A 26,112-nucleotide genomic window follows, 5' to 3' on the forward strand; every position below is an offset into this window, starting at 1 on the left:
ATCCTTGTTTTTTTCTTCTACGAGTACTCATCTCAAACCGGAAGTCATAATTTTTCTAAGAACCTTTCCTTCTTATTTTCTTGTTTTTTTCAAAACCTAAAATATTACGGTTACAGTAAGAAAAGAAAACTAGTCTCCTTTCATTTTGAAATCTCAATTTTCTCAAGTATATTATTTCGACCCTCCAGGAATATAAATATAAACTTTGACTCCTTTTCCGTATGGTCAAGTTGTTAGATACACACACAACTGTAATTAGTTCAATTGCCGGAAAATTTCTCGAAAACTGCCAAGAAATGGAATAGTCAAGTGGAAAGAAGGTGGCAATTTCGAAAAAAGAAATTGACAAAAAATTATAAAATGCAAGGAAATCGATGTCATCCTTTTCTTTTCTTCCTGGAAAACACATACACTTTTTTTCTTCTAAATTCCTAAACGAACGCCCATATTTTTTCTTGTTTTCTTCTTTTGTTCCTGTTTCCATTTACGACAAACTTGTCACTTTTTTTTTCTTCTTCAGCTTCTTCCGCTTTTTTTCATCCTCCTCTCTTGAATCCGTTTTCTGATAAAATATTTGTTGTCTTGTCTATCTTGGAGCAATGCTAAAATGCTCACAAAGAGCATATCTTCCCTCTCTTTTCTCACATCAAACATACGAACTCAACGAATTCACATTCCAAAACCTCCGGGGACATCTTCTTGGAGAATGTGTCGAATGAATGTGCGTTTGTACGCTCAAGGGGCGGGTGGAAAGAAGTAAGCTTTCGATTCCGATAAGGAAATGTTGTAAATTTCATTCCCGAGATCAAACGCGTCGGTCAAACGGGACTCCTTGTCTATTCTGGAAAAAAGAAGTGCTCGAAGAAAAGGAAAAGTTGGAGAAAAAGATGAGACATATCCCTCTTGAATATTCATTACTCCTCTTGCTGGTTTCGGTCTTCTCCTCTTTCTTCCATTTCTAGTACATTATTTTCTTCCTGTAAAAGAGAACTTTCGGTCGGCACAAAAAAAAGCGTGGGCACTTCTCTTCTCTAACTCTATCCGATGTTCTTCTCCTTTCCCCAGGCTAAATTTCATTTTGGGAAAGGGGGAGATCTGCTTTTTCTCGTTGAGTCTTCAGGCGTTTTGTCTCATTTTTTTCGTGGTTGATGTGGTCCGAGATGATCATTTTATTCATTATTTTATATCTAATTTATGTTGGACTCAACGTGAACCAATAGTGCAATAAGGAAGTGTGAAAAATGGAGATCCTCCCTCCTTTTTCAAGATTTTTCTTCCCTCAGGATCCCAAAATCTTTTTTTCTGGAAATACTTTTCTTTTCTTCCTGGTTAACCCAGCTTTGTTACGGGTCGGGCCAAAATCAAAAATATTCTTGACCCGGCCCGACCCGGCCCGTTCGGGACATGTTTTGAAAAATTGATCTTTTCAATTTTTTTTTGAAAAAAGTATAGTTTTTGACTAAACATTTGAAATTCGATCAAAAAGAGTATGTATAACAATTTAAGCAATTTTACCCTTAATTTTCGAAAATTTAAACTTGGTAATTTTTTTGGTAAATTTGGTGAAAATGAGCACCCATTTTTGTCTGCGGGTAGACGGGCCGAGCTGGGTTGGCCCGATTTTTGACAAGTCTGGAATAACCTATCCCAATTTATGTTTGTCTATATGCTCTACGATTGGAATATTCCAAATAAATCGCCGCTGTCCTTAGCCGCCCCAATTCCAAAAGTTCACATCAATCTTCCTCAATGAATTATGTAAAGAGCTCTCAGACAATTAGGGCATCCTACTTCACAACAAAGTGTTGTCTGTTTTTTTTGTTTTTTCCTTCATTTTACAATAAAACAATAGGACACTACACGCACACCCATCCCTTTTCACACAGATTTACCAGATAAACCAGCATACTCAAAAATCTTTCAAATCTTCCCAAAAATCTGAGAGTGAATAGGAAAAAGAGACATAAAAATTCGTTTTGCGGCATAGGCGCCCCCAGTCAATTCTTTGCCCTTTTTTCATCGCCCCCCTCCTCTCGCTCTTCCAACTTGTCTGTTCCACTTCTCGCACATTCGGAAAATATTCATATCGTGAACTTTGCATGTTTTTATTTTCTGACAGTTACCATGTACTAAGTATACCTCAAGTTTTGAATTTTTGTATTCTCGGTTTTTTTCAGTCTCTTCATGCCTACTTTACCGTTCAATAATTTGCATAATCGCTTTGTTTTATACTTTCCACCCATATAAATTTCGTTCTGTTATAGGGGAAACCAGCAACCATTATACCATTTTATAAAGACAGTATGCCGGAGTCTGCGGCAGACTCATCCAGTGATGAGGTGAGTTTTACCTAAAATTACATTTATTTTTTTTCTTATTCCAGCACGACTGGCAGGAAGAGAAGGAAGATATGCTGATGATGGTGATGGTGGTGTTGCTCATGCTGCTCTCTGTCGTTATCTGGGTGGCATTCTGTGTGGCCGTCCGCAAAACGGCGCGCAAGTTTATTGAATTGAAAAGGCAGAGACGAAGACAGGTACGACCATTTTGGAGATTATTTATCTGGTATATGTACATGTTTATCCGATACGCTCTACTTGGAAGCGGAAGGCTTCACTTATTTGAAACGAGAACTTCACTAGTTTGAGGCAAATTTTTTGAAAATGAAAACTGACTGTATAAAAGGGAACAAAAAAAATAATAATAAAACGCGGTTTTCAGGCCCTAATAACAGCAGCAATCAACCGTGCAGCTTCGACAAATGAAGCGGACCGTCATAATGTGCTTCCGATTTATATAACTACACTGGCTCATGAACTAAATGTAAGTTTCTTACCTGAATATTTGAAAAAATAAAGATCTCCAGGTATTCGGGGCGAGGGAAGAGGAGTTGCCAACATATGAAGAAGCGCTTTCAATGAGTTGCACTCCAAGCCCAAATCCGGTTGCTCCGACGAGTAATAGAGATCGGTAAGTGTTTATCATTCCCTAATTTCCTATTCCGATTCTGATTCTCACCCCAACCCTATATAGCTTAGCTTACCTTCACAAACCCTGAACTATACAACTAATCCATTCTCAATTGCAGCGTGCCACCTTACAAGCCACGGTCTGGAAAAACTGGTGGCCGAGTGCTCAGGTAGGGCTGATTTTCTAATACCCCTTTGCTCCCTAATCGTTGTGTGATTGCGTTTTTGTTTCTACGGAGTGTGAACTATGTATCTCATGTTACCTTGAGATCATTTTTTGTTCTTTCACTACGTCACTGATACGTGCATCAACTGAAGATCAACAATGATTTGATTCATCGGCTCCGGGACATTTCGCAGCTAGACGTTTCGCGGCAATGAGCTCCACAGACTCAATTATGCCGATTTTTTAGTGATATCTTGACTTTTTCAAATAACTAATTGTTTGAGAAGTCAAAATTATCATTTTTTCATAATTTTGATAATGGGGACCACAAGCAACTTCGTCCAAAAAACAAAAATAAATAAATTTTTGTTCACAAAGCTAAAAACTGTTTTTCTCGTAGAAGAGGGAGTTTTTGTCATTTTCTCAACATTCAAACTTTTTGGTTGTATGGCTAGTTTTACGAGAAAGACAGTCTTCATATTTTTCAACAAAAATGTTTTGTTGTTTTTTGGGCAAAATTTCTTTCGCATCATCTAAATCACAAAAAATAGTCAAGTTATCACTGAAAATAAAAAAATTGAGCTTGTGGAGCTTATGGCTGAGAAATGTCCGGAGCCAATTCATCCTCCACTAATTTTTATTTTCTCTTAATACTACAAATCTTCATTTTCAGAATTGCTCCTGACCGCCCTGGCTCTATCCCAACTATAGTTCTACCGCCAAGTTACGAAAGCTCTGTCCGCCATGAGGCTATGCTCTCTCCTGCTGCCAGAATACATGCGTCGCCGGTTCCCACCTCATCGAACGCCACCGCACCGAGCACCTCCACTTCTCCGCCTATCTACACCATTTCTGGAAATATGCACGTCACTGAATGTTAAGATTAGCTATATTTTTACCTGATTTCTCAACCTTTCTGCGCACACGCACCACTTCACATTTCATCAATTTCAGTTACGGTTATTAAAACATTGAGAATATTCCAGACATACAAGTAGTCGGGAATAGTTTTAATGTAGTCTTACGGTTTTGAGTATAGAAAAACCGTTTTGTTTCTGTTCTACTTAAATTTTATATTTTTTGTACATCCCTGAACTGAATATATCTTCATTATATCTGTATCTTTATCCATGTCCGCTCTTCATTTGATATTTAGAACTTATTATTCAAACATTGCCTATTTTCCCCCCAGTCAGCAAATTTATACGGTTGTTTTCTCAATTTTTCGCACCAAATATAGTCGTATGTGTTTGTACTTTTGCCATTCTTTTCCGCCTGTATAGAATAAATTGATTTCTACAAAAAAGATAAAAAAATTAAATGTTTCATCTGTTCTACCAACTTCCCGATCACTCTACAAATAGATTGATTACTACGATAATATACTACCTAACCACCACAACAATTCAGACATCTTCTTGATTCTCACGATGTCCAACCGGTTGAATGACATGTTGTTCTATGCAATCTTCAATGAACTTCTTGTTATCACGTATCTCGTGACTTTCAAAGATGACAGCATGCCGCGAAATGATAACAGAAAGTGGTCGTAGCTTAATATAGAATCGAGTGTCTTTGAAAGTCATTCTCTGTGACCTTGTCCTTGAAATCGCTACGTTCTTTCGGCGTTTTTTTTCCTTTATTGTTCATTTTTCCCAAAATGGAAGCAGGCTGGTGTTTGAGTGCTGTTCGATATACGAATTCTTGCATAGTTCTTGTATAGTGTATAATTTATACTCATTTTAAATAATGTTTCGAATTTTCTGACACTGATATGTGAACAATATGATAATATGAAGAATATAAAACGTTTAATTGCCGTCTTCTCTCCTTACTACGATTGTACTATCACTCTCTCTCTGTAATTCTGCTCGTTCTTTCAGTATCACTCCAATTTTGCATTATGAACCAATCGGACAAGAAGAGTAAGTAAAAAATATTGTTTTCTTTCACTAATCACGTTTTCAGATGATTTCCAATCGATGTATCGTGAAATCAGAGAACAACAAAATGAAGCTAAAGACAATTTTATGAGACAACACTACGACAAGCTGCCGTCGTGGTCTCGTCAAGAAATGGATTCTGGTGTACTTGGGTCACAGCATGCGACATCAGGTAAGATCCAGTTTTGTAGCCTTTTGAAAACTGTAAACGGTCTCTGAAATTTGGGTTTTTGCTTTTTTAATCATTCCACCTTGTCCCAGACTTAAAAATGATTAAGGATCTGCTTTGAATCAGGTCACATGCATAGAACTTCATTAGATATGTGTTGTGACGTTGTTTATTTAGTCACAAAGATTTTTATTATTATTTTTGATCTACCTTTTTGATCTACCCGCTTTCCCTCGTATTCCCCCGTTTGCCCGCGAAGAGGAAATGTCATCCTTTTCCTCTCGTTCTAAAGTCAGTTGTAGTTTTGATACCCGAATCCGGAACGTGACCCGTGAAGGATTGTTACCCTTGTTCCCCCTCATTCTAGTATTCGGAATCACTAATAAACGAGTGATTATTATACATTGTTTCTCTATTAGCACGAGATACAACAGTGGCGATCAGATTTCGAGCTCTTTTGAGTGAGAAAACCACCGAATCACTTGTTAGCTCCTTTCTTACACGTTGAACCCGGAAAGAAAGTCTAGCAAAGTGATAAGAATTCTGTTTTGCTTACACGTGAACCCGGAAAGCAAAATCAGTTTTCTCTGCCTCTAGTGCTTGTTAGCCTTTCTTACACGTGAACCCGGAAAGAAAGACTAACGAAGTGTTAAAAATTGAGAGTTGCTTACACGTGAACCCGGAAAGCACACCCAATTTACAGAGAAATATCGATTTTTGCTTGTCAAAATCGAAAAGTATTCGTTTCCGGTTGGATTTTATCCGACGGATATCGATTTTTCTCTGGTGATTGAGGCGATCAAAGCTAAAGATACTGGTTGTTACCCAGTTTATCTAAAGTTTGATTGAAAAATGTCAGACGCAGAGATGAACCGAAAGTTCATCGAAATGATGGAATTCATGCAAAAGCAAATGGCAGAACAAGCCAAAAAGCATGAAGAAACCATTGCTGTCTTGACAAAAGCCGTGGCGGAAAAGAGTCAAATTGATGGTTCCTTGGGAACATCAAGCGGACTAACCGTGTCACAATCACAGTTGATGAACGACATTGGTGGTAGAATTTCGGTGTTTCAATTTGATTTGGAAACCGAGAAAACATTCTCAAAGTGGTACGCGCGTTACAGTACGGCGTTTACTGAGGAAGGGAAGGGTCTCGATGACAAAAACAGAGTTGCTCTGTTAGTGAGTAAATTGTCAGAGGAGGTATATGAACAGTATTCTAGAAGAATCTGTCCCAAATTGCACCATGAGGTGAATTTCAAAGATACCGTCGACATTTTAAAGGAAATGTTCGATATAAAGAAGAGTTTGTTCTCGCATAGATTCGCGTGCATCAATATTGCTCGTGATGGTGACTCTCCAGTTGAATACACAAACAAGGTGAACGCGTTGTGTGAATTGGCAATGTTGAAAGACATTGACCCTGATGGCTGGAAAGTTTTCTTTTGGCTAAGAGGGTTAGATCCAACACAGGATACCAAAACTCGTGCATATTTTCTGAAATATGTCGAGAAGAAGACGGAACTGGGAGAAAAAGTTAACATCAATGAGTTATGTACGGAATGGCAGAAACTTTTGAGTCAAACTAGTGCGGTGTCTGAGATGGAGAAAAGTGATACGGCAGTGAGAGCAGTGTATGCTAAAAAGCCGAGTAATCAGGATCAGAGTGGAGACAAGAACACTTCAGAATATGATTATTCTGAAGGTGGAAAGTGTTGGAACTGTGGGAAACGTGGCCATAAAAAGCCAGACTGTCCCAAACCACTCACAACATGTTTCGATTGTCAGAAGAAGGGACATATGTCCAGTTTTTGCAGATCGAGAAAAGATTCGTCATCTAGAAAGACACAACACGTTGCCATAGTTGGTGGAGCTTCTTCGGAAGATGCTGAGGTCAATTCTGTCCGTCAGTATGTGTCAGTGGACGTGAATAGTGAGTCGGTGGAGTTTCAGTTAGATACTGGATCTGATATCACTCTCATCGGAAGGGAAGATTGGAGTAGAATAGGAAAGCCTGACTTGGAGAGATGTAGATCTAAAGTGAAGTCAGCAAGTGGAAATGAGTTGAAGATACTAGGCAGGGCGCTAGTGAAGTTCAGACTCAAAGGATCAGTAGGTACTGGTTATGTGTATGTCCGAGAACACGGAAATCTGTTGGGGTTAGACTGGATCGGAAGATCCAAAGAGATGTCTTATCACATGGGAATGATGGTCGAGAAGCTGACGCATTCAAACACAGATGCAATCCATGGGGGATTGAACGGAAAGTTTCCGGAGGTGTTCAAGAAGGGACTTAAACGGTGTGTTAAAAATAAGGCAGTTCTCAAAGGAAACGAGAATGCAACACCGGTCTTCAGATCGAAGCGTCCAAGTGTAAATGGAGCTTCAAGGGTCGTGGAGAAAGTAGTGTCGTCGTGCACTATTAGTCAAGGTGGGAAGATCCCTCGGAAGATCCCATTACAGCCATGGAAAGCACCGGAACGTGTTTGGCAAAGAGTTCATATCGACTATGCAGGTCCAGAGAACGGACAATACTATCTTGTCGCAGTTGATGCTAAATCAAAATGGGCAGAGGTGAAGATAGTGAAGTCGATATCGGCAGTTTCGACCGTCGGAACATTGAAAGACATGTTCAGTCAACACGGTTACCCTGAAACTTTGGTTTCTGATAATGGTACACAGTTCGTGTCAAAGGAATTTGCTACGATGTGCCAAGATGCAGGAATTGAGCATGTTCGCTCACCAGCATTTCATCCTCAATCGAACGGTCAAGCAGAAAGATTTGTTGACACATTGAAGAGAGGATTGAAAAAGTTAAAAGGGGAGGGAAGTGTGAACAATGAGATTTTATCTCAATTTCTGTTACACTATCGCTCAACACCGTCAAATGCTCTTGGAGGTTTGACACCAGCGGAGGTTCATCTCGGAAGGCGTCTGAGAACAAGGTTATCGTTGATGATGCCGCAGTTGAACAAAACTGCAGATTCAGAGCAAGTGGCAATGAAAGAACAGTTTGATAAGCATCACGGAGTGAAAGCCAGAAGTTACCGTAAAGGTGATTCTGTATTTGTGAAGGTATTCGAGAAGAATACATGGTCGTGGAAACCTGGAAAGGTTAACCAGCGACAAGGTCGAGTCGTCTACGTCATCGGTCTGAATGACGGAAGAGAGCGTGTTGTACATGCCAATCGAATGAAGATGAGATTGGAAGAGTCAACACAGGAGCCAAGCAAGGAGCACGAGTGGGCTACCACTATGTTCGATGTGTTCGAGTTGCCGACAGTTTGGTCAGCAAGGAAGTCTACCGATGAAGCAAAGAGGGATAATGCGACGTCTACACCAGTCATGGATTCACCACAGCAAGTGCATCAAGGTCAAGGGACAACGCCATCTCCAGTGCAACAAGTTCAGTCGAGGGCATCTACTCAACAATCGTCAAGTCAGTCAACAACTACATCAGTTCAAGGACAACGACTTGCTCCGTCTCCAGTTCAACCAAGAAGGACAACCCGTGTCAGGAAGAACGTCGTCAAGTACGATCCATCATCTCACATCTAAATTCTCATTTGTGATTATTCCTATTGTTCTACTTATCCTGATACCATCATTGTTGTTACCTGATTAACCAGTATGTTTTATCTTTACGTAGGGAGGTGTTGTGACGTTGTTTATTTAGTCACAAAGATTTTATTATTATTTTTGATCTACCTTTTTGATCTACCCGCTTTCCCTCGTATTCCCCCGTTTGCCCGCGAAGAGGAAATGTCATCCTTTTCCTCTCGTTCTAAAGTCAGTTGTAGTTTTGATACCCGAATCCGGAACGTGACCCGTGAAGGATTGTTACCCTTGTTCCCCCTCATTCTAGTATTCGGAATCACTAATAAACGAGTGATTATTATACATTGTTTCTCTATTAGCACGAGATACAACAATATGTTTTCCGATATGTTTTTTATACTGAATTTTGTTAAATTGACAATTTATAAGACCAGGAGAAATCTTTGTGAAAAATCATAACGGGCTAGCAGTTTTCACGTCACATTGTTTTCATCTAACTGTATCTATTCCAGGAGTTCTCGAATCGCTTTGCAAATCAGTCCAAGAACGTTTCAATGAAGATAAAGAGAAGTTTATGAAAGATCACTCGGACAAACTTCCTTCATGGTCAAAGTTTTGATAACAGGTTTGTAGTTTGCCGCTCGAATACACTATTTCAAGGTAATCTTGAAATGTTTCAGATCGAATGACCTCATAATCATCACTACTTAGCTCCAATGGGAAACTGGTCGTCTATCTCTCAAAAAACATTATCTCTCGTTCATTTATTTCAACTCTAAAACTCGGAATATATTGTGAACTCATTAATAAAGTGCGAACAATTAACTGCTCAGATTTTTTTCATTTTTTCAGCGAGTAAAATGAGATAATGCCACATATACATAAATACTCAATGGTCCGTCATTTTCGAAAATACAATCACTCATCAATAAAAAATTGGGAACAAAGCAAAATCTTTTACAGATGATCACGTTTTTCTGTTAATATCGAATCCATCTTGAGCTGTTTTTTCCTTTCTCCCAATGTCTTTGGTTTCACTAGATTCTATTTTGTTCCCGATAAAATTTGATACTGTAAACAGTGATGAATAACGAGCAGTATTCCGCCGATTTCTGATCGTTACCCTCGAAATTGTTATTTTATTCCTCGCGTTTCGTCGACCGCCGCGGCTTTTTGCATTTTGAACGGTCGACAGCTGCTGCCACGTAATTCAGTTCATTTTCATAGTTTCGTAACTGTTTCATTCTTTATTTTTGTTTCATTCGCTATTCTGAGTTTATTTCTTTTTAACTGAAATATGAAGAGACACCGATCAAAATCGAAGAATAGTCTTCCTCCACAAATGGATCCACCACTGCGAAGACTGTCTACTCCAGCGAATGGCGCTTTGTTGAAAAACCGACGTCCTAACCCTAAACTCAAGACGGAGCTGAACATCTTCAACAGCGAATTCAATCAGATGAACCCATACATGCGAACTCCATCATATCTTGATATTGAGTACCCACCAGTCATTCCACCACCGATTTCTCGCTCTTACTCATCACCTACTGGCTCGTCATGTTCTAGTGTGACATACCCATCGACTAAAAGCTCTCAATCCCAATTGATCTCACCCGATTCGGATTACGAAACTGATAAAATGGATGAAGAGCAATTCACATACCCATCGACTCAAGGCTCTGAATCCCAACTGGTCTCAGACGATTTCCGTTTCGAAACGGTCAAACTGGATGAAGAGCAGCTTGAGGTGGTGAGAGGTTATATGGCTGATTGGGCAGTGGAAAAAGATGGTAAGGTTTTCTCGGAAATTAGAATAATCAGTTTCTCCATTGCAGTTGGGTCATATGTTCAAAAATGGATGGATTATAATGCAAGTTTGGGATACTGAGAAGATGGTAAGTAGAATCAAACTTCAGTTAAAATGATGATTTTACATTTTTAGAAACCCACTCAATTTCAAATCTAAAACTTTGCGTATCTCTACCGTCGCTACCAAAAGTTTTCTCAATTCTCAAACATTTCAATTTTCGCACTTTGCTCTTCAAACTGGGTAACATTCCTGGGTCTTGTCGTGCTTTATCTGTAATTTCCAATTCACTGAATTCGTTTTTCTCTATTTTCTATTCTATAAACTCATACAAGACGCATAAGTTTTCCATTGGATGAAAACCACGTGTTTTTTCTGTGCTTCTATAGTTTTATTACTTTTTTTTTTAAATTTTAATAAAAAAATATCATAAAATTAGTTGAGATCAAAATAATGACACATAGCGGTTCTTGTTGCAATTAATAGTTGAGTCTTGACCTAGAAGTGGAGCGGGCTCTCTGAAAATTTAAAATCGTTGAATAATATACCAGAATACTAACTTACCAAGCTATGAGTCTGAGCAATAATTCGATTCGCATGCCTATCGACTGTAGCGATCCTTTGGTACATTCTATTTTGATAGGACTGTGACTTCCGGATGTTTCTGAAAAATTGGAAACATTTGTTAAGAAACAAAAACTGAAAATCCAACTCACTTTAATGTGATCTCCTTCATATCTTTTTCATAGAACGCCTTAACCGCCGTTGAGTCCGCAAATAGCTCCCTGCTCACACTCTCCACGCTTCGCTGTCCACTTGCCACTGCTCTCGCCGCCATCTGAAATAGAAAAGTTCAAAACTATAAAAACGTTTTTTTTTTCACTTACCCGTTTCCTTTGTTCGATTTCCGCTCTTTTCTCAGCAGCCGCTCTTATAATACTCTGTCGAGCCTCCACACGTTCTATGAACTCCGGTCGATTTCGTTCCAAATGTAGTCTTGGTGGACACGCTTCCGCCCACTGATCATCTTTTACTGGGGAGATGTTAAGGTGTTCGATGGCGTTTTCACTGCGAGATCGGAGGTATTCTGGGAAAAAAAATTACTATTATTTGGAATTGTTCTCCATTTTTTGATGTCTTACGATTCAAATCCCGTCTTGGTGGTTCCACTGGCGGCTCATCTGTAAATAGCCGTCTTCTTGATTGTGACCTTCTTGTAGCTGCTACAAATCTGGGTGACGGTGACTCAAAATGTACTGGACGAGCACGAGCACCAAGTGGCTCTGATTGTGGGATTCTGGTAGTCGGGGGTAGTCGTAATCTTCGGTTTGATGACTGCGGCTTCAAATTTGGAAAATTTTGAAAATAAAATAAGAAACCACTTACAGTTATATGAGCGATCGGAGAATCACTGCTAGAACTTGTTCTATTCGTAGCCTGCCTAATATTTCTTGCCATATTTGGTGTTCCAGTAGGTGTCCTAGTTCTATTTGCAGATGCCGGGCGTGGAGTCCTTCCAGACCTTGGAGTGACCAGATTTTGCAGAATCTGCCTGACAACTGGAGTCGAAGAGCTGCTACTTGTGCTCGTGCTCCCGGACCCTGACGTCTCTCGTTTTGTGGGCGTGACTCTTTGGATAAGTGTGTTTTTGTTGAGGCTGCTTGCAGTGGACCCGTTCCCATGTTGAGATTCAGATGAGTCCATTTCACTGGTCCTGAAATGAAAAAGAAGTGAGAATTGTTTGAAAAAGATTGGAAGCTCACGAATTCAGGGATTTCTTCAATATATTTATGTACTGGGCCTGCTTCTCAACCTTCTTCCGTAGCTCCTGGAGCTCTATCTTCATTTCTCGGCAGTTCTGGCACGAAATGTGCAGACTTTGAGTGGAATTGCATAGATCTGAATTTCCTGTTTTTGCAAAATTGGAAAACTAAAAACTCACTTCTATTCTCATCTTGCTCCGTTTCTACAACAATTGTTGTCATATTCGGTTCCTCCGGAATAAGACCTCTGCAATTATCTTGTCAATCACTTTTGTAGGATATACACATGTATAAATAAAAATGAAAAGTAGATATATGTATTACTTATGAGACCTGGGAGTCTTGAGTGGAGTCGATGTGGTTGGTAGGGGTCCGGCCCGCTGCTCGGTGGTTTTGTAGGAGCTCCTGAACGTAATTTCGAATGAAAAAAATGAAAAAATGTAGAAACACTTGCCATAAAGTCATAGAATCGTTGGCATTCATTTCTGCATGCGTCGCGTGTAGAGGTTCTAAATTAGAATGACTAGTCAGTCTCTGGATTTGGTTGGCCGGAGAAAACGTAGAAGGACGACAGGTGCGGTGCACGGGAAGGTGGTCTCCCGTCCTTCGTCCGAGCAGACGTTGCCTATTAGCTCATGAACACATAATAGAGTGTGTGGAATTAGGAGGTTTTATAGAAAACGAAATGAGGCAGAGGATACCAACAAACCAATTAGAACAGTGTCCTAATGCTAGGGCTTAGGGTCAGGATTGGATTTTGTGAAAGAAAAAGAGAGGAAAAAGGTGAATGTGCAAAATAGTAAACAACAATGTGAATTTGAGTAGGGAAAGGAAAGGACCCTTCTAATATAGGATTAATAGTGGGGTGGGTCAAGGAAAGCAGGAAAACATGGCATGTTTTGAATGAAAAGTTTGGTCAACTTGAAAAAAAACACTTTTCTATAAGAAGTCTATCTTAGATGAGAAATAGACAGACGAAACGAGAAGAAAAAACCGGAAACAAAAACATCGACCTTCTCAACGTCTCAAAGAGGAGGCAGGAGACAAAAAGACAGTGATTTCTTATTCTAACGGGGTTAGGAGTCGTTCTGTATGAATGTTTAAAAGAAAAAAACGTAAAAGTGAAAATCAGATACTTCAAGTTCAAAATTATGTTTTAGTCAATTAAAAAACAGTGCAAAACGGTAAAAATCGTCCTTAAAATCAATAAAAAAGGTTTGCCAGCGAGATGTAAAAAACGATACGATAAAAAACTGTCTCTCCACCAACAAAAACTTGGTACTGGTACTTCCCAGTCACCTTTCTCACCTAATTAACTATTTAATTTTCAGAAATATTTCCAGCACACCTATCATTTTTCGAATCCACAATGCTCCCGCCCCATTCCTGGCATTGTCCGCAAACACGCTACGCGCAGAGTGCACACAATAAATTCAAATCGGACACCCTACCTGGCCTAAGGACTGTTCATCTTTGTTTACCCTTTTCCCGCCACGTTTGCTTTCTGCTCTTCTCTCCACTATGCTTTTTCGGGTGTTTTCCGGTCAATTATCGATTTTAGAATTATCGCTGCAAGTTTCCATGTGGAATAGTTCAAATTCATTGGGTAATCAGTAAAAGAGAAAAAAAAAGTGATAAGAAAATTCCTTGGTTTTTGCACTTCGGTGGTTTTTGGCTCAATTCTCGTTGGCTTTTTGACTTTGATAGTTCTATTTCTAATTGCTTGTTTTTACCTTATACCACCCATATAAGTATATCGCATGAATAAGAAGTTTATTTCCAGTTTCTCAGTTTCACAAATTCCATCTCACACTCACTGAAAGCTAGAAAGTATTTTTTTTTGGAATTTACCAGTTTGACTTTCTGACTCATTTCGAATTTTGTTGTCATTTCTAGAACATTCCTTTTTCAAAAAAAAACTCGTCTTATTTTTCTTTTCAGTAGTAATTACCCTTCCTAATCTCCTACTTACTATTTCACTATTCTCAAATATATACTAATGTTTGACCACCGAAAATGTTCCACTCCCATACAAACTATTTCATAAGAGTGAAACTTGCATTTCACTACTTCCGCCATTTAGTTTCTCAACAACGTTCAGTTTTTTTTCTCGTTGAGAACTAAAAGAAGTTGATCTTCTGAGATTTCGAGAAATTTCTATTTCATAACCCACCTACTTGACTCTTCCTTTATTTCTTTCTTCACATGTGTTGGTTGATGGGTTGCAATGCATAAAATATGCCGAAATCTTCGTCCACTGACTATCTAGTTTGCCTCCTTCTTTCATACTCCCACCACGATTTTTGCCATCTTCTGATGAATGAATTACATACAATCCTCCTCCCTCTCTTCAATTTCCGACATCATGTTCGTTTTCGTTCTTCTCATTCTTTGATGATGAACCCCTTTTTTTCTATCTCTCTTTCTTTTTTCCACTTTTTTTCACTTGAGATGACAACAGCTGTTTCTGCTACAGCATGTGATATATGTAGTGAAATCTATCAAAGCGCAAGAAGGCCCAATTCTTTCAATTTGCCGCAATCCAATTTTTCATTCTGGCAACCTCAAATTAATGAGTTTTCTCATGGTATCATTTTTTTTTGAGAGGCTGGAACCATTTTTTGTGACAGAGGCCAGGGCAAACTCTGACATGTTTTTTTCGTTTGTTTTATGGATAATCGTTAGGTTTTCTGTTCTACAGCCACCAAACATTCTGCCAGCCAACCCTAACTTTTTTGTGTTTTTCTGCTCTTTCGTCGTAAGAAGATTAGTCGTTTTGTATTTCACACCCCCGAAAGAGTTGCAAGCACGATTCTTTCTTTTCATTTTGTTTCAACATTGTAAAGTTGATTGATAGATAGATTATTCAAATAGTCGTATGTATATGGGCATTCGTTGCCGCCCTTGCCGCCCTCCGCCATGTTCTACTGCAATAGTAGTCGAAAACGAGGAATAGAAGACGCAGAATGGTGATGATCGAGTTGATATCAGTTGGTTGTTCTCTTCCGATTCGACAAACTTCTACACTACTTTTACGACTGTACCTTTCGGTTTCTATGTTGGCAGATACGGCACAAATACTGATAAAGTAATACGAATGAATAGAATAGGCTCTAACTCCACTAAGAAAGTTTGTTCGCTATCTGCACGTTCTATTAGAACTTGTTCTTGCCCAAATTCAACGGTTTTTTGTGTTATTTGTTCAAATTTCAGGTTTATTTAGGGTAAAGTGCTCCGCTTGTTGTTGTTGTTGTTGTTGTTGTTGTCTTTCTGTTTTTCTTTTTCGAGCGGTCTTTATTGTCGGCAGAGTTGTTTTTCTGTTGGAATGACATCAGCTGAACAGCTGCTCCTCGGTGTGAACTGACCTCAGGCAGTGATCTGATAATCAGTTGCAAGAAGATACATGTTTCTAGCAACTTCCGTTGGTGTAATGTTGGAGAGTCGTTTTCTAGGTTTAAGCAGTGTTGAGACTTGTTTCGAATATGAAACATTCTGCAATTTCTAGTATCTGAGAGCTTGACCCTCATACAAGACTAATGAGGTTATTCAGGTTATTCAGGTCATGTAAAAATGCATTTTCATACATATATTACCTTACTCACGAACGGTGAAAAATGTATTTTTCAACACGTTTTTCATCATTTTTCTACATTTTCTCCCCTTTTTTCAGTTTTTCTACATTGCCATATCGAAAAATGCAAAAAAAGGGAAAAATGCAGTTAGACCACTGAGATTTGTAAAAATTAATTTCATGACGCTCGTAGTAAGGAAAAAATGGATTTAAATACACTTTTACATTTTTGACCTGAATAGCCTCATAATTCTGAACCTATATCACAGTTTTCTCCCTTCAAACGTGCTAACTATGCTTATGCTCACGCCCAACATTTGATTATAATTATTTACACAATTCCTGTCAAAATCCTTCCCCTCTCGCTTGCTCCATTACGTGCACTTTTTTGTCACCTCCCGGTTGGCGTTGTTCCAGTCTTTTACCTGGCTTCCCACCTGTTACTCTCTCTCTTTCTCTCTTTTTCTATCTCCCCCGCCATCCCGTTCGCTTAATTCCTTGTTATGTACCGTACAACATTATAGTCAATCGGTTGACGACGGCGACGGCGTTCGTTTAACGTACTAGACATTGAGTATTAGTACCAGCAGCTACTTTATGCTATTCTATTCTTTCCTCTCCTTTCTCCCGCTTGTCTCTGAAGCATTCTCAATCCGGTTTTTTGAGTGAGTAAAAGAGTCATAGAGAGAAAAAGACAAGCGATCTTTTACATTAAACGTTCTTCGTGTTTTTTGTTCTTAACTCCTCCTCCTCCTCCTCATTTCTGCTTCAATGTTCTCTAGAAACTCTGACATCTTTCGTCTCAACCGAACTGCTGCATTGCGGGAATCAAAAGTCATGCCTTTCAAAAAGTTCATTTTATTTCGGAACACAAATTCGGGATATAATTGTGGAAGAGAGGAGGAGGAGAGTAAATGAACCAGAACATTCGAGAAATGTATTGAAGCGAAAAACACCCGGATGACCTTTTCGCCTGTTCGCTTTTGCGGAAACGAGAATTTATATGCATGCTACTAGCTATCAAACTGTAGCTTCCGAGCTTTTACGGAATTTTGTGCTTTTCAGTGGGGAAACTAAAGATAGTAGGTAATAAGGAACGAGGTAACAAGATTAATTACAATTAGTAGTTGTTTTTTTGGTTTTTTTTTGGGAAAGTTTGGCAAACATGCCATCAGATTGATTCTAAAGAACAAAACATTGATAGGATAGTGGGGCAGAGGTTAGGTCGGTATTGTATAGTTTGACTCAATACTTGTTACTCATTTTTTGATATTAATGGTTGTTTCTTGTTTCCCACTGTTTATGAATTCTAGAATATTTCAAAACATGCCTGTGAGTCATATTTGTTTTTTTGTAACTATTGACTCTTTCAGAGTTCTGGAAGACTCATTTTTTGTCGTGTTGCCTCAATTTTTCTTCATCAACTCAAAAAATATCTCATTTTGAAATGGGGTAGCTTCTCAAACTACAGTTTTTGATTAAAGTCTTTTAAACCAAGTTTTGACGATAGGATAAGTATTTTCTTACTCACTGGGAAATGATCTCGAGTCGCGAAGGAGTTTTGGGTCGAGACGTACATCGCTAGAAAGAAACTTCTGCGTTGATTTCAAATATGTATTCCAGTCTTGCAGAACGACTTTGTGAAATAAGTTAATCAGGTTTTTGTGAGATCTCACAATCAGTTCTAGAATTGGAAACTTTGAAGTCACGTAAATCGTCCAAAAAAGATTCAGCGGAATTGAAATATACCAAAGTATGTTTCAAGCGATGAGGAGAGTTTTCAGTCATTTTTTGGAAAAATTGTTTTTGAAAGTTTTTTGTTAGTCGTTCAATTTCAACCGTGTTGAATACAAAATACTTAATTTATTCAACTTTTCTAAGAATACCCTAAGATTCGCAAATTGAACAGAATCATAGTATTCGAGAATCCGTCACTTTGAAATTTTTATTCTGCATAACCTAACTCATAGTCCATGCTATCCATCCGGACCTACCTATCTCATACGGTCAATCGACCGCCAGTATTCCTCCGTTTTCCTCATTCTTGCACACCATCTTCTCCACCTCCTCCCCCCCCCCACATATTACCTACTACCTATCCGGCCGGGCCCACCGCGCACAGTCCCTCTTTTCTCGTCATGTCTGCGTCTCTCGAAATCCACCAATCCTCGCCTCTCATCCTCGCTCACTGTCACAGTTGGGTTAGCAACACCAGTCAGTTTCGGTTCGACTTTGGCGGCGGGAGGGCGACTGTCTTCTTCTCCCGTATAGTTTGCTTGCATTTCCCTCTTTCTCTAATTTTCTCTTGTTCTTTTTGGTAGTTTCTGTCCTTTCTACCTTTTCGATCTACTCATTCCCGACTCTCCTCTCCCGCGCTCGTCTTTTATGGAAAGGAAAGGTTGGAAGTATATACAAAAGGGTGTCCAGAGTCTCTCTCTCACTATCTCATTTTCTTTTTTCTCAATACCACCCTCTTGTGTGTGCGCGTACAGACGGGCCGGGCCGTAGGGGGCCACTTGTTGAAAATGCTGTTTTTGTCGGACGGAAAAAGAAGGACACAATTGTTAGAGAGAGAGAGAGAGAGAGAGCGGGAGTGTGTATGAACAAAAACGAAAAATGTGAAGAGCGCGATTATCAAATATTGATTGATTAGGGATGAAATTAATTTCTGGATCATGTTTCCCAGGTTTCCCAACTTTTCCTCACCTTAAAACTGCGCAGTTCTTGTTTTGCTTCCCAGACAGATCCACAGTTCAAATATTTGCATTATTATTCTTTTCGAACACAGGCACACAGCCAGACACATACGTACATGAAAAAAATAGTCCTGTCCCAACATCCTGAAAAGTCTTATCTGGAAATGTGATCTCCCTCTTCAGAATTCACAAAAAAACCTTTCCCCACTTGAATGTCTCTTTTCATCCAAAATTTTCATTTTTTTTGCGCTGGGACCTTTTTTTCTTTTTTGCAACCAAAAACCCGTTCTATTATGCATAACCTTTCATTCCATTTGATTTTAAGAGTGCAATAGTAAAAGTGCACTGTTTTACAATGTAAATGGTGCCCATAAATGAAAATGAGAGTTAAATCTGAGAGAGTGCGGGAACGACTGTTCTGCAGAGTATTCATTCCATACCACCATGCGAAACCACCCTGTGAAATTTATCATTACACATTTTTTAACACTGAATCATGTTTCCCCGCCCACCCAGTATTCCTCCTCCTCTCGCATATGCATTCCTCCTTTTTTCTCACATTCGAGTGTAGCTATTTTGTTCATTTTTACATTTTTGTGTGTACAAACCGTCATGTGTTCTTTTCCCTCCGTTTTCGCCCTTCTCCGTCAACATTGATAATCACAACATTTTCACTTTTTTTCCAGAAGTCGTGTGTATAAAAGGAGGTGTGACAGCTTCCGCGCCGTCGCTTGGCCTTCTTTTTTGCCACTATGGCGTTCTTAAACAAGGTTAAGAATTTGTTTCGTGCGAATACGACGGAGGCGAAACTGCCGAGTTACATACAGGTTTGGTTAAAATGTATGTAACCTACAAAAAAAGTATTTTTCAGAACAATGTGAACCCAAGAGACCACTGGAACATTATTGGAGAGCTCGGCGATGGAGCATTCGGGAAAGTCGAAAAGGCAGTATCAAGAACGGATCCAAAATTGTTTGCTGCATCGAAGTCTATTGAAATCCAAGAGGGAGAAGAGTTGGAGGACTTGCTGGTCGAAGTGGAGATCCTCACGGAATGCAAAGGGCACCCAGTTATGTTGGGCTTGTACTCAACATACTTTTTTGAGAACAAATTGACGGTAATACCCTTTTTTCTTTACTTTTTATCATAAATTATTTTCCAGTTGCTCTTGGAATTCTGTGGAGGAGGTGCCGTCGACAACATCATCGTGGAGTTGGGTCATGCACTGAAAGAAGATCAAATCCGATACATTGCTTACTACGTCTGCGATGCGTTGAAATGGCTTCACTCCCAAAATGTGATCCATAGAGATTTGAAAGCCGGGAACATCCTCCTGACCAACGATGGTCAAGTACGACTCGCGGATTTCGGAGTCTCTGCAAAGTTGAAGAGCGACAGAGAGAAGAGAGATACTCTGATCGGTACACCGTACTGGTGAGTCATACTTGAATATATTTATAGATTTATGCCAGCATAGTACATGTGACCGCATAGAAGGAGCATAAAAGAAAAAAAACAACAAAAAAACCCCATTTTCAGGATGGCACCAGAAGTGATGGCCTGTGAGACGTTCAAAGATCAACCATACGACTGTATCTCTGATATCTGGTCATTTGGGATAACTCTAATCGAAATGGCTCAAGGCGAACCACCGCATTCGGATGTCTCCGTTATGAGAGTCTACATCAAAGTGCTGAAATCAGATCCCCCAACTTTGCTCCAACCATCACACTGGACCAGAACGTTCAACGATATCTTAGCAAGGTGTCTGGTGAAAGACCCTAGGAACAGACCATCCGCAGCGACGATTTTCGAGCATCCATGGTTCAACAATGCTCCGAGCAAAAAGAAAATGATCCTCGACCTCCTTGCCGAGATGAACGCAGAAGTCCAAGAAGAAGTCGTTATCGATGGTGATGAGGAATCCGTGGCGGGATCCGACGAGATATCACAACGACGTGGTGGAGACAGTTGGAGTTCCGCATCGGACAGCCCTCGACCAGCGACCACAGAAGGTTTCAAGGTTCCAATGTTGCCACCAAGTATCGAGACTCCTCCGCCAGACACACCTCACAAGAAGAGAGCCGCTCCACCGCCACCACAAGAGGCGGTGGCTCATCAGTCGCCAGTGTTGAATGGAAAAGCGGATAGTTCTAGTTATACAGAGGTGAGAATGCAATTAGTTTCTTTTTAGCTGAGGAAACGTGGGGAAGGTCATGAAAATAGTGAGTCACAATAGCGGATGAGTCAATGTTACAGTAAATTACATAAATTAGGAAACCTGACCTTCTTCAGTCTATAAAGTTCAAAAAATTACTAAACAAATCAAGTTGTTTCAGTTCTCCTTCTCCAACAGCAACACGTTTTCCGAAGGGACCGCTGAGTTCTCCACACCATCCTCCAACAAGAGCAGTGTACATCTCTCCACCCCCGCTGTCCTTAGTCTCAACACCTCTGGAAGCCCATCATCTGCCAACGAGTTTGTTAGCCCACGTCGTGAAGCTCTGAGTATTCTGGATGAGCTGACGACAACATTGGATGACGAACAGAGCTCGAACTACTTCAACTCGCCACGATCAACTGGTTCAGCAACTGGTCCCGCACGCGAATCACCACGTCAATCACCAAGGAATTCACCAAGAAATTCCCCACAAAAAGAGCAAAAAGAGGATCAATCAGGCGGACATTCAATTCGAGACACAATTCTAGCAAATCGCCAAAGAAAGTCGCTGAGCCCACAGTTGAGACGTAAGTTTTTTGAATCATTTCAATGATAAGGAAAAGACAATTAATCTAATGAAGATATTTTCAGAACTATCACCATCTGAATCCGGATCTTCTTCATTTGACGAGAACGTGAACCTGTCATTCCATAAACTTGAGCCTGCTGAGCACGCTGGATACATTGTAGCTCAACAGAATATGGAAAGAGCGACGGCGAAGCTTCAAGAACGAGCCGCAGCTAACCTTCGAGCCGCAGCAAGCCTTCAAGCAAAAATTGAAGAGCGACAGGCGGAGGAAGCGAAAGTGAAGCAACGACAAGTTAGCACGGACTCGTCGGAAAAGAGAATCAGTCGATCTTCCTCGCCAAGTTATTCCGCTGGACAACCAGAAACAGTGTTCAAAAAGCAGTCACAAGAAATGTCGACAAGCTTCACTGCTCGTGACACACCATTTGGAAAATCTGAATTAACAGTTTCTGCTACATCGTCTCCTGCCAAGATCCGACCATCCCCACAACGAGCTTCCTCGAATCACTCGGTCAGAACAAGCAACTCGTCTAACTCGATCCCTCATCACTCGGCATCCTCTTCCACTGACTTCGCTGCTACACCAATTCCAGCGAATCCCGAGTATTTCGATGTGCCGAAGCGTTCTGGAAACCAGAAAGACAAGACGCCACCACCGGAGCCACCAGTTGACTATGAAGGAAGTGCCAAAGAGAATGCGGCTCCAGTTGCTGCTGCTACTGCTGCGAAAACGTTACAACCTGCGGAGCCGACTTCATCTACCTCCAACGCTGCGCAGAAGACAAATTCCAAACCACTTGGAGGTAGAAGGGACGGAAATCGGCAGACGATCACAAAGAAAACCAGAACTTATATGATTGATGGTGTGCAGGTGACGTCAACAACGGTTCACGTGTTGGGAGTGAAGGATGACAAAGTTCAGAGGTAACATATCGGCTGAATCATGCGAAATTTATACTCATTCCTTTGAAAGTTTCAGAAAACAACAACTCCACGACCTCCGACGTCTTCAGCGAGACGAGGCCCGGCAGAAGCAAGAACTTCAGTCCGAAGGTATCAAGCTTGTCGACGAGCAAGCCAGAAAGTTTACATCGGAACAAACCAACTTGACACGAACTTCCGAACTCGAAATGGACGCTATGGAACGACGACAACGCAAGGAGATTGAAGACACTGAAGGTTCGCAGGAACAGGAGCTGAGAAATGCACAGAAACGTTTGAGAGTTGAACAGGAGAAGGATATGCGGGCGTTCAAAGAGCGGTTGAAGCAAGAGATGAAGATTTTCAAGCAAGAACTGACGATGTTATCCAAAGTTCAACGAAAAGATGCATTGAAACAGAGAAAAGATCAGATTGAGATCGAACATCAACTCAAGGAGAAGGACTTTCTCATGCAACTCCAGCAGAATGCGGAAGCGATGCTCCAACGGATGGCTGAAAAGCACAAAGAGAGAATGGCCTCGATTGAAAAGCAGTTCCTGATGCAGAAACACAATTTGCTTCGTGCTAAGGAAAACAACATTTGGGAGTTGGAAGACAAGCAAATGAGGGAGAAGTAAGTATACTTTCGGCGCTCACGTATTCATTTTTTTAAATTTCAGATTTGTACTTCATCGCAAACTATTCAAAGATGAATACTATCTTCTCCGAACTCAAATGCTTGCTCGCCACCAACGTGAGATGGCTCAAATTGAGAAAAATCACCAGGAAGAGGAGGAGGAACTCATCCGAGCTCTTACCCTCGACCGCAAAAAACTCCCAAAGATGTTGCGTGCAGAGACCAAGACTCGAAGTGTCATGTTCAAGGAAAGCCTTCGAATCAGTTCTACAGTAAGTTTAAATTGGAATCGAACTATGAGGCTCTATCGAAATAGTTGAAATCGTTACAGAACATGTCGAATTCTGAAATGCAAGAACGTATTCGGAGGTTCGATGAGCAGGAGTCGTTGCGTATGAGAGCTGCGTTGGAGGATCATGATATGAAGTCGCAAAAGAAGTTGCAGGCGTTGAAGGATCGTCATCATGCAGCGGTGAGTGAAGAAACTGGATATGTATTAACTAGTGAAGAATCGCGCGTTGAGTTGGAGTTATAGGTTAAAATATAAATCACAAGAACGAAAATTTTGCGTTGATTTCAAATCTGTATTTTGTTTTTGCAGAACGATCTCATGAGAAAAATTTTCTGCGTTTTTGTGGTTTCTCAGTGGAAAAATTGGGCATTGTCAAGACTCGCAAAATTAACGTTTTTTTTATTTTTAATTGTTTTTTGTGTTGTACGTATGATTACCGAGACAAAAATGATTTTGGCGAAGTTTGATTTCAGAATTTATCTTAAATTATCAAAAATGACGCATCTACAAAAATTTAAAAAAAAGTTAATTTTGACAGTCTTGAAAATTCCCACTTTTGCACTGAAAAGCCACAAAAACGCGAACAACTTTTTTCACGACACCGTCCGGCAAAAACAAAACAGAGAGAAAAAAAACAGCGCAAAATTTCGTTCTAGTGATGAATGTCTCGACCTGGAACTCCAGTTCAACCCCGAATCCTTCTCTGGTTAGATCTGGAATTCAACAAAAACTTTAAATCCTCTTCTCCATTTAAAAAAAGACTGATCACTTTTTCCAGGTTGTCGAGCTTGATGAGATGCAAAACGAGAAGCGCAAGCAACTTTTGGAGAAAGAGCGTAACACGATGAAGGAGCACGAAGCCAAGTACCATGAGATGCGTGAGCTGTGGCAAGAAAACCTCATTGCTAGAAAGACGGTAGGCACTCCTCAGTGACTTAAACTAAAACAATCATATCAACCTTTAGGTACTCGAAGAAAAGTTCGAGGACGAACTATCGAAACAAGAAGTGTTCTACGGAATGTCCTACACGCCGTCACAGGCATCCACTCTCTCCGGTCGACACATGCCCTAGACGTGCATTTCTCTGAATCATTCCTGCAATAGCTTGCTCTTTCCGAATTCCATTCCTTTTCATCTCAACCCGTGCCCCACAATTTTTTCAACACACCTGCCTTCAAAGTTCAGCTCCCTGTGATTGAATTTCACTATACACAGTACCGTCATTTTTTCAATATCCATGCCTCCATTCTTAAATTTGTCGGCCCAAAAATGGGTTGAATCGCTAGTTAATGTGTTTTTTCTCTAGATGGGTCATTGAATCATGTGTCTTATATTCTATTCCCTGTCACCACCTCAAAACATTTCTCTTATCCTACGGTTCATCGCAAGATTCACCTTGGTGTGCCTCTTGTTTGATTCATTACAATCGTTACACCCTTGTTACCCAACCCCTCTCCAAAATGCTAGTAATCGCAATTTTTGGATCTCTTACTATCGTTTTATTTCCTTTTTTCCTTGTCTAGTTTTATAATATATAAGTCGGATAGTTTTTAAAGGCATGACAACCTTAATAAGCTTATCCATTTTCTCATATGTCAACTAATAATTAGCAAGATCTTCCCCACTAGATACTGTTATGTTTTCCATTTCCCCTTTCTCATCTCCTTTCTTGTTAAAACTTCCGTGGCCTTCAGTCAACCCCTTCTCTACATACCATGTTCATTCTAATTTATGGAATTTTCCTCTCCTAAATTAGGAAAAAACATCTCCCCCACTCAGCACAGGTTTGTGCAAATCCAATACGTATCAACAATTGTTTTCCCAGCTGTTTTTTGATCGTCCCTTCCATTCATAAAACATTTTGAAGTCTTTTTCAAGTTTTTCGCGGTACTGCATAAAATTAGATTTATTTAAATCCATTAACCTTCAGTATAAATGAGGCTAATGATGTAACCAACGGGAAGTGAATGAGTCATTGGTCAAGAAAAATAAGCAACGTCTAGATCTCATCAAGTTTCATTCCTATAGAGGCATGAGTAATCAAAAACTATATAACACTATACAAAGCACTGTCTTCGTATGTTTCCACTATTCATAAAATTATTCTGTTCCGTTTTTTTTCTAATTTTCACACTTTTACGCAGTCTTTCAAAATATCAGCCCGGCCCGGCTCGGTCCCGGAGTAAAAAAATGTTCTCTATTAAATAATTTTTTAAAAATTTTTTTAGAATCAGTCAAAAATTCTATGTACGATTAAATTTTCCTCGATATTTAGAAACATAGTCGTAAATTTGGCTTTTTTAACAAAAAATTCAAAAAATTTCAAACTTTTTGTACTGTGACTTGGGCCGAGCCGGTGAAAATCCTCAAATCAGCCCGACCTGTTGCAATTCTGCTTTTAGCCTTGACATGCAGTCAAAAGTCGTTCCGTTTTTCGTCTGAAACGGAAAGAAAACTCTCCTCCGCACTTCGAATTTCAGTTTACACAAAACTCACACATGACACATTGCACATCGACACAAAATACTGATAAAAGCAGCCGGAAACCTGTCAAAGATGAGTCAGTACCAATATTTTGAGTGTATTGGAATAGGAATTCTCAACTTTTATTGCCAATAACAGTTTTTATATAAGCGTTTCCTTTTTGGAAAAGTGACACAACAATATTTCTGAATATTCGTTCTTAGTCCACCAAAAATTTTAGCTTTGAAGTATAAGTGGCAAGTGCCCTTCTTTCAATAAATAAATTCAAATAAAAAAACCCTAAGCCTATTTTCCTCCTTCTACTGACTCATCTTTTTTTCACACAGGTAACAATGGCAGAGTGGTGAAAAAAACATCACATGGTGGTGTCAAAAGACCGGAT

The 26,112-nt window shown here is 39.9% G+C and overlaps 5 protein-coding genes across 5 annotated transcripts; 4 read left to right on the forward strand and 1 right to left on the reverse strand.

Moving 5' to 3' along the window:
• Nucleotides 1-2,303: 2,303 nt before the first annotated feature.
• On the forward strand, nucleotides 2,304-4,016 carry GCK72_025749 (uncharacterized protein; the record flags this gene model as incomplete). The annotated part of the gene is made up of 6 exons (XM_003105620.2): nucleotides 2,304-2,339; nucleotides 2,384-2,536; nucleotides 2,722-2,823; nucleotides 2,867-2,970; nucleotides 3,089-3,139; nucleotides 3,809-4,016. The coding sequence occupies 6 exons, from the start codon at nucleotides 2,304-2,306 to the stop codon at nucleotides 4,014-4,016; spliced, it is 654 nt and encodes a 217-aa protein (XP_003105668.1).
• Nucleotides 4,017-5,038: 1,022 nt separating this feature from the next.
• On the forward strand, nucleotides 5,039-5,397 carry GCK72_025750 (uncharacterized protein; the record flags this gene model as incomplete). The annotated part of the gene is made up of 3 exons (XM_053736463.1): nucleotides 5,039-5,060; nucleotides 5,104-5,250; nucleotides 5,357-5,397. 3 exons carry the CDS (start codon nucleotides 5,039-5,041, stop codon nucleotides 5,395-5,397), a joined length of 210 nt encoding a protein of 69 aa, XP_053580029.1.
• A 4,705-nt stretch (nucleotides 5,398-10,102) lies between these two features.
• Nucleotides 10,103-10,696, forward strand: GCK72_025751 (uncharacterized protein; the record flags this gene model as incomplete). Its single annotated transcript, XM_053736464.1, has 1 exon — nucleotides 10,103-10,696. The coding sequence occupies one exon, from the start codon at nucleotides 10,103-10,105 to the stop codon at nucleotides 10,694-10,696; it is 594 nt and encodes a 197-aa protein (XP_053580030.1).
• A 398-nt stretch (nucleotides 10,697-11,094) lies between these two features.
• GCK72_025752 (uncharacterized protein) lies at nucleotides 11,095-12,861 on the reverse strand (the record flags this gene model as incomplete). The annotated part of the gene is made up of 10 exons (XM_053736465.1): nucleotides 11,095-11,133; nucleotides 11,180-11,279; nucleotides 11,332-11,453; nucleotides 11,503-11,702; nucleotides 11,758-11,956; nucleotides 12,002-12,329; nucleotides 12,412-12,514; nucleotides 12,558-12,625; nucleotides 12,703-12,783; nucleotides 12,833-12,861. The coding sequence occupies 10 exons, from the start codon at nucleotides 12,859-12,861 to the stop codon at nucleotides 11,095-11,097; spliced, it is 1,269 nt and encodes a 422-aa protein (XP_053580031.1).
• Nucleotides 12,862-19,397: 6,536 nt separating this feature from the next.
• On the forward strand, nucleotides 19,398-24,318 carry GCK72_025753 (uncharacterized protein; the record flags this gene model as incomplete). The annotated part of the gene is made up of 11 exons (XM_053736466.1): nucleotides 19,398-19,472; nucleotides 19,517-19,762; nucleotides 19,808-20,079; nucleotides 20,185-20,812; nucleotides 20,985-21,393; nucleotides 21,458-22,319; nucleotides 22,375-22,950; nucleotides 22,997-23,225; nucleotides 23,285-23,425; nucleotides 24,024-24,161; nucleotides 24,211-24,318. The coding sequence occupies 11 exons, from the start codon at nucleotides 19,398-19,400 to the stop codon at nucleotides 24,316-24,318; spliced, it is 3,684 nt and encodes a 1,227-aa protein (XP_053580032.1).
• Between the last annotated feature and the right edge of the window lie 1,794 nt (nucleotides 24,319-26,112).

This window comes from Caenorhabditis remanei, chromosome X (assembly GCF_010183535.1).
Source record: "Caenorhabditis remanei strain PX506 chromosome X, whole genome shotgun sequence".
Lineage (NCBI taxonomy): Eukaryota > Metazoa > Nematoda > Chromadorea > Rhabditida > Rhabditidae > Caenorhabditis > Caenorhabditis remanei.